This window comes from Streptopelia decaocto (genome assembly GCF_964273445.1).
Source record: "Streptopelia decaocto genome assembly, contig: HAP1_SCAFFOLD_2319, whole genome shotgun sequence".
Lineage (NCBI taxonomy): Eukaryota > Metazoa > Chordata > Aves > Columbiformes > Columbidae > Streptopelia > Streptopelia decaocto.
Window position 1 is genome coordinate 8,648 of NW_028116970.1, and position 6,560 is coordinate 15,207.

The following is a 6,560-nucleotide window of genomic DNA, read 5'->3' on the forward strand; positions in this document are numbered from 1 at the left end:
AAGCCCCATTGGCCACCGCAGCCACCAACGGGTCCCCATTGGCCACCATTGGCCACCAAGAAGACCCATTGGCCACCATTGGCCACCAACCGTCTTCAGGACCAACCATTGGCCACCAAGAGTCTTCAACGGCCACCATTGGCCACCGAGAAGTCCCATTGGCCACCATTGGCCACCAACCGTCTTGGGGACCAACCATTGGCCACCAACCGTCTTCAGGACCAACCACTGGCCACCAACCGGCTTCAATGGCCACCATTGGCCACCAAGAGTCTTCGACGGCCACCATTGGCCCCCGAGAAGCCCCCTTGGCCACCATTGGCCACCAGGCGCCCCCGGTGGCCCCGCCCCCTCCCCGGGTGGCCCCGTGGTGGTGGCCGTTGGCCGTGGTGGCCGCGGCGGCCATCTTGGCGGCCATCTTGGCGGCCATCTTGGTTGCCAGGCGGCGGCGGCGGCGCCGCTCGGAGTCGTTGGGCCCGTGGGCGGGGCCTGTGAGGCTCCCGGAGGATGATGGGAGGGCCGGGGGGGGCGTGGCCCAAGCCTTGGTGGCCACGGTGGCCACCGGGCAAGAGGGACCCACCATGGGCACCTTCCGCACCCAAGGGGTGGCCATGGAGGAGCTGGGGGGCAACGGGGACCCAGGAGTTCGGGAGGGGGACCCAGGAGTGCCCCAAGGGACCCAGGAGTTCGGGGGGGACCCAGGAGTTCGGGAGGGGGACCCAGGAGTTCGGGAGGGGACCCAGGAGTTCGGGAGGGACCCAGGAGTTCGGGAGGGGACCCAGGAGTTCGGGAGGGACCCAGGAGTTCGGGAGGGGACCCAGGAGTTCTGAGGGACCCAGGAGTTCGGGAGGAGTCAACCCCCCTTGACCCCCAATAACTTCTTGGGGTGGGAAGAGGGACCCAGGAGTTCGGGGAGGGACCCAGGCGTCCGGGCCCATTTCCTGTGATGTATCTGATTATATTTTGTATTTTTTTGGATAAGATATTTAATTGATTAAAAAAAAAAAAAACAACGAACACTTTTAATGAAGCTGCAAATATTTAATTAAAACGTAATTGGGGTTTATTGGGCGGGAAATGGCGCCAAAATGGGCTCAAAACCCCCCAAAATGGCCCCTAGGGGGAGGGAATCCAAGATGGCCGCCGGTCCAAGATGGCCGGTGGTCCAAGATGGCCGCCGATCCAAGATGGCCGATGACCAAGATGGTTGCCAGTCCAAGATGGCCGCCGATCCAAGATGGCCGCCGACCAAGATGGTTGCCAGTCCAAGATGGCCGCCGATCCAAGATGGCCGCCGACCAAGATGGTTGCCAGTCCAAGATGGCCGACGATCCAAGATGGCCACTGACCAAGATGGCCGGTGGTCCAAGATGGCCGCCAATCCAATATGGCAGCTGACCAAGATGGCCGCCGATCCAAGATGGCCGCCGGTCCAAGATGGCCGCCAGAGCCCAACGGGATCATGGCCGCCTTTCCAAGATGGCCGCCCTGGGCAGGCCCCGCCCCCTCAGCGCGCGCCAGGCGGCCATGACGGCCGTGGCCCCGCCCACCAGCAGCGATAGGGCGGCCGAGGCGGCCACGCCCACCAGGGCGGCCATCTTGTCCCCCCGGGCGGGGAGTTCGCAGGTGAGGGCGGGGCAGGGGGCGGGGCCGCGGGGGCAGCCAATGGGAGCGGCCGCCACGGCCGGGAGCTGCCGCCAAAGCACCAACCACAGCACCAGCCCCTCCCCCAGCGCCAACATGGCCGCCAGCCCCGCCCCCAGCCACGCGCGGCCACGCCCAGGCGCCATCTTGGATTGCGGGGCGGGGCGGGGCCGGGCGGCCATATTGGACTCGCCCGCTCGGTTGCGGGCGGCACGTCCGGCGGCCATATTGGTACATCCGGCGGCCATATTGGTTCTCCCGGCGGCCATATTGGCATCTCCAGGTGCTGTGTCATGGCGCCCGGCGGCCATATTGGCACATCCGGCGGCCATATTGGTTCTCTCGGCAGCCATATTGGCACGTCCGGCAGCCATATTGGTTCTCCCGGCGGCCATATTGGTACATCCGGCGGCCATATTGGTTCTCTTGGCAGCCATATTGGCACGTCCGGCGGCCATATTGGTTCTCCCGGTGGCCATATTGGTACATCCGGCGGCCATATTGGTTCTCCCGGCGGCCATATTGGCACTTCTGGCGGCCATATTGGCGCTCTCGGCGGCCATATTGGCATGTCCGGCAGCCATATTGTCAGCCATATTGTCGGCTGTATTGTCGGCCATATTATCACCCCTGTTGTCACCCATGTTGTCGGCCATGTTGTCGGCCATGTTGCTGGGCGGGTGCAGGAGGCGGCGCAGGGGGAGGGGCAGGACCCCCAGCAGCAGCGAGAGCCGCCATAGGGCGCCCATGGGCGGGGGGAGGAGCCTGTTGTAGCAAATGGCGGCGCAGAGGCGGCGCAGGGCGGGGCCGGGGGGCGGGGCCGGGGGGGCGGGGCCGGCCCAGGTGCACAGGAGGTCGTGGGCGGGGCCTCGCCAGGGCCCCCGGGTCAAGGTCAAGGTCAAGAGGCGCAGGACGAGCAGGAAGAGCCAGCGGCGGGTGCCGGGGGGGGGAGGGGACAGCGCCCCCCGGAGCAACCGCACCCACGACATCTAGGGGGGGGGGAGGGACCCAGGAGTGCCCCTTAAAAAGGACCCAGGCGTCCGGGGAACCCTCAAAGGGACCCAGGCATCCGGGGAAGCCCCACCCCCAAAAAAGGGACCCAGGTGTCCGGGCAACCCCCCACACCCCCTAAAAAGGGACCCAGGAGTCCGGGGACCCCCCCCCCCCCCCCTTAAAAAGGGACCCAGGTGTCCAGGGAATCCTAAAAAGGGACCCAGGTGTCCAGACAACCCCCCCCCACCCCCAAAAAAGGGACCCAGGCATCCGGGGAACCCTAAAAGGGACCCAGGCGTCCGGGGAACCCCCCCCACCGCCCTAAAAAGGGACCCAGGAGTACCCCAAGCCCCAAAAACTGGACCCAGGCGTCCGGGGATGCTGCACCCCAAAACCACCCCCCCCCCACAAGGGACCCAGGCGTCCGGGCGGCCCCACCCCGCCCCCAGGGGACCCAGGCGTCCGGGCGCCCTCGTACCTCCGTCCGTCCGTCCGTCCGTCCCGGGAATGGGCGGGGCTGACCCCCACCCGGGGTCATGGGGTGCCCCAAGCCCCGCCCCCTCCCAGCCCCTCCCCCTCCCCCCCCAGGGGACCCAGGTGTCCGGGCGGAAGCAACAAGATTCCCTTTAATTGGCAGCGGGGATAACGAGATGCAAATGAGCGCGGTAAGGAGGGGGCGGGGCCAGGCGCTGGGCGGGGTCGCGGCGGCGGCCAATGGGAGGCGGGGGGCGGGGCCGACGGGATGGGCTGGGTCATTGGCTGGAGATGGGGGGGGAAAACCCGGGTTGGAGTCACCGGGGTCGGGATTGGAGCCCAAAACCCGGGTTGGAGTCACCGGGATCGGGATTGGAGCCCAAAACCCGGGTTGGAGTCACCGGGATCGGGATTGGAGCCCAAAACCCGGGTTGGAGTCACCGGGGTCGGGATTGGAGCCCAAAACCCGGGTTGGAGTCACCGGGGTCGGGATTGGAGCCCAAAACCCGGGTTGGAGTCACCGGGACCGGGATTGGAGCCCATTGATCCCACTCTATGGTCCATCCCCATTGACCCCAGCCCATTGACCCCACCCCCACCCCATTGACTCCACCCCCACCCCATCGACCCCACCCCCACTCCATCGACCCCACCCCCACTCTATGGTCCAATCCCCATTGACTCCACCCCATTGACTCCACCCCCATCCCATTGACTCCACCCCCACTCTATGGTCCATCCCCTATTGACCCCGCCCCCACCCCATTGACTCCACCCCCACCCCGTTGACCCACCCCATTGACTCCACCCCCACCCCATTGACTCCACCCCATTGACCCCACCCCCACTCTATGGTCCATGTCCCATTAGACCCCCAACCCAATGACTCCACCCCCACCCCATGGCCCCTCCCCCCCCACCGCCCCTCCCCCCACCGCAGCCCCCACAGCGCCCTGTCCTGCACCCATTGACCCCGCCCCCCGAGGCCCCGCCCCCCGTGGCCCCGCCCCCCCGTGGCCCCGCCCCTCACCGCAGCCCCCGCAGCGCCCTGTCCCGCTCCCATTGACCCCGCCCCCACCCCGTGGCCCCTCCCCCCCCACCGCCCCTCCCCCCACCGCAGCCCCCGCAGCGCCCAGTCCCGCACCCATTGACCCCGCCCACACCCCGTGGCCCCGCCCCCCCGAGGCCCCGCCCCCCCACCGCAGCCCCCTGTCCCGCACCCATTGACCCCGCCCACACCCCGTGGCCCCGCCCCCCCGAGGCCCCGCCCCCCCACCGCAGCCCCCTGTCCCGCACCCATTGACCCCGCCCACACCCCGTGGCCCCGCCCCCCCGCGGCCCCGCCCCTCACCGCAGCCCCCGCAGCGCCCTGTCCCGCACCCATTGACCCCGCCCCCACCCCGTGGCCCCGCCCCCCCGTGGCCCCGCCCCCCCACCGCAGCCCCCGCAGCGCCCTGTCCCGCACCCATTGACCCCGCCCACACCCCGTGGCCCCGCCCCCCCGAGGCCCCGCCCCCCCACCGCAGCCCCCTGTCCCGCACCCATTGACCCCGCCCACACCCCGTGGCCCCGCCCCCCGTGGCCCCGCCCCCCACCGCAGCCCATGCAGCGCCCTGTCCCGCTCCCATTGACCCCGCCCCCCCGTGGCCCCGCCCCCCCCGTGGCCCCGCCCCCTCACCACGGCCCCCGCAGCGCCCTGTCCCGCTCCCATTGACCCCGCCCCCCCGTGGCCCCGCCCCCCCGTGGCCCCGCCCCCCCCGCCCTGTCCCGCACCCATTGACCCCGCCCCCACGTGGCCCCGCCCCTCACCGCAGCCCCCGCAGCGCCCTGTCCCGCACCCATTGACCCCGCCCCCACCCCGTGGCCCCGCCCCCCGAGGCCCCGCCCCTCACCGCGGCCCCCGCAGCGCCCTGTCCCGCACCCATTGACCCCGCCCCCCCATGGCCCCGCCCCCCCGTGGCCCCGCCCCTCACCGCAGCCCCCTGTCCCGCACCCATTGACCCCCCCCCCCCGTGGCCCCGCCCCCCGAGGCCCCGCCCCTCACCGCAGCCCCCGCAGCCAGCGCAGCGTCCGGTCGCGCGCCCGTTCCCATGGGAACAGCGGCCGGTACCCGAAGCTCCGCTCGGCCTTCCGGGTGCGCACGCTGAAGGGGGTGGAGCCAACGGCCAGCGTATAGGGGGTGAGCAAGGGGGCGGGGCCGGGGAGGACACGCCCCGCGGCGGCGCCCAGCCGCGCCAGCAGCTCCAGCAGGGGGCGGGGCGGCGGGCGGCGGCCAATCAGGCGCAGCCCCGCGGGGCCCAGCAGCAATTGGTTGAAGTCCTCGTAGGCGGCCAATGGGGAGGAGTCGTAGCAGAAGAAGGACTCGCCCCCCACGGCCTGGGGGCGGCGCAGCGCGGCGCGCGCGGCCAGCACGTGCATCCAGGCCACGTTCCCTGGGGGGGGGGAGGGGGATGTGGGGGGGGGGTGGGGCAGGACGGGGGGGGGGGGGGGCAGGATGGGGGGGGGGTGGGGCAGCTGTGGGGCAGGATGGGGGGGGGTGGGGCAGCTATGGGGTGATGTGGGGCAGGATGGGGGAGGTGTGGGGGAGGATGGGGGGGGTGTGGGGCAGCTATGGGGCAGGATGGGGGTGATGTGGGGCAGCTGTGGGGCAGGATGGGGGGGATGTGGGGCAGGATGGGGGGGGGGATGTGGGGCAGCTATGGGGCAGGATGGGGCAGCTATGGGGTGATGTGGGGCAGCTATGGGGCAGGATGGGGCAGCTGTGGGGCAGCTATGGGGTGATGTGGGGCAGCTATGGGGCAGTTATGGGGCAGGTGTGGGGGAGGTGTGGGGCAGGATGGGGCAGCTATGGGGTGATGTGGAGCAGGATGGGGGGGGGGGTGGGGCAGCTATGGGGTGATGTGGGGCAGGATGGAGGAGGTGTGGGGCAGCTATGGGGCAGGATGGGGCAGCTGTGGGGCAGGATGGGGGGGATGTGGGGCAGCTATGGGGCAGGTTATGGGTCAGTTATGGGGCAGCCATGGGGCAAGATGTGGGGCAGCTGTGGGGCAGGATGGGGGAGGTGTGGGGCGGCCAGCACGTGCATCCAGGCCACATTCCCTATAGGGGGGGCAGCTGTGGGGCAGGATGGGGAGGTGTGGGGCAGCTATGGGGGAGGTGTGGGGCAGTTATGGGTCAGCTATGGGTCAAGTTGTGGGGCAGCCATGTGTCAGCCGTGGGGCAGTTATGGGGCAGCCATGGGTCAGTTACGGGTCAGTTATGGGGCAGCCGTGGGTCACCTATGGGTCAGCTATGGGGCAGCCATGGGGCAGGATGTGGGTCAGGATGTGGGGCAGCCATGGGTCAGCCTACAGGTCAGTTATGGGGCAGCCATGGGGCAGGTTACGGGTCAGTTATGGGTCACCTATGGGTCAGCTATGGGGCAGCCATGGGGCAGGATGTGGGGCAGC

General features: G+C 70.0%; 2 protein-coding genes across 3 annotated transcripts; both read right to left on the minus strand.

Moving 5' to 3' along the window:
- Positions 1–1,032: 1,032 nt before the first annotated feature.
- LOC309451985 (uncharacterized protein) lies at positions 1,033–3,177 on the minus strand. 2 transcript variants are annotated; one of them, XM_082076669.1, is made up of 3 exons: positions 3,116–3,177; positions 1,964–2,633; positions 1,033–1,921 (listed from the first exon to the last, which is right to left on the minus strand). In XM_082076669.1, the coding sequence occupies exons 1-3, from the start codon at positions 3,173–3,175 to the stop codon at positions 1,461–1,463; spliced, it is 1,191 nt and encodes a 396-aa protein (XP_081932795.1). In that variant the 5' UTR covers positions 3,176–3,177; the 3' UTR covers positions 1,033–1,460. The 2 variants fall into 2 exon arrangements, with proteins under 2 accessions (XP_081932795.1, XP_081932794.1); XM_082076668.1 differs by having other exon boundaries at positions 1,033–2,633.
- A 67-nt stretch (positions 3,178–3,244) lies between these two features.
- On the minus strand, positions 3,245–5,573 carry LOC309451986 (3 beta-hydroxysteroid dehydrogenase type 7-like). Its single transcript, XM_082076670.1, has 2 exons — positions 5,156–5,573; positions 3,245–3,396 (listed from the first exon to the last, which is right to left on the minus strand). The coding sequence occupies exons 1-2, from the start codon at positions 5,527–5,529 to the stop codon at positions 3,390–3,392; spliced, it is 381 nt and encodes a 126-aa protein (XP_081932796.1). The 5' UTR covers positions 5,530–5,573; the 3' UTR covers positions 3,245–3,389.
- Positions 5,574–6,560: the final 987 nt, after the last annotated feature.

Coding starts and splice junctions, on each gene's coding strand:
- LOC309451985 (XM_082076668.1), bottom strand. CDS start 3,175: ATGACCCCGGGTGGGGGTCAGCCCCGCCCATTCCCGGGACGGACGGAC. Junction 2,634..3,115: donor GGACGGACGGACGGACGGAG/GTACGAGGGCGC, acceptor CCCCCCCCCTAG/ATGTCGTGGGTGCGGTTGCT.
- LOC309451986 (XM_082076670.1), bottom strand. CDS start 5,529: ATGCACGTGCTGGCCGCGCGCGCCGCGCTGCGCCGCCCCCAGGCCGTG.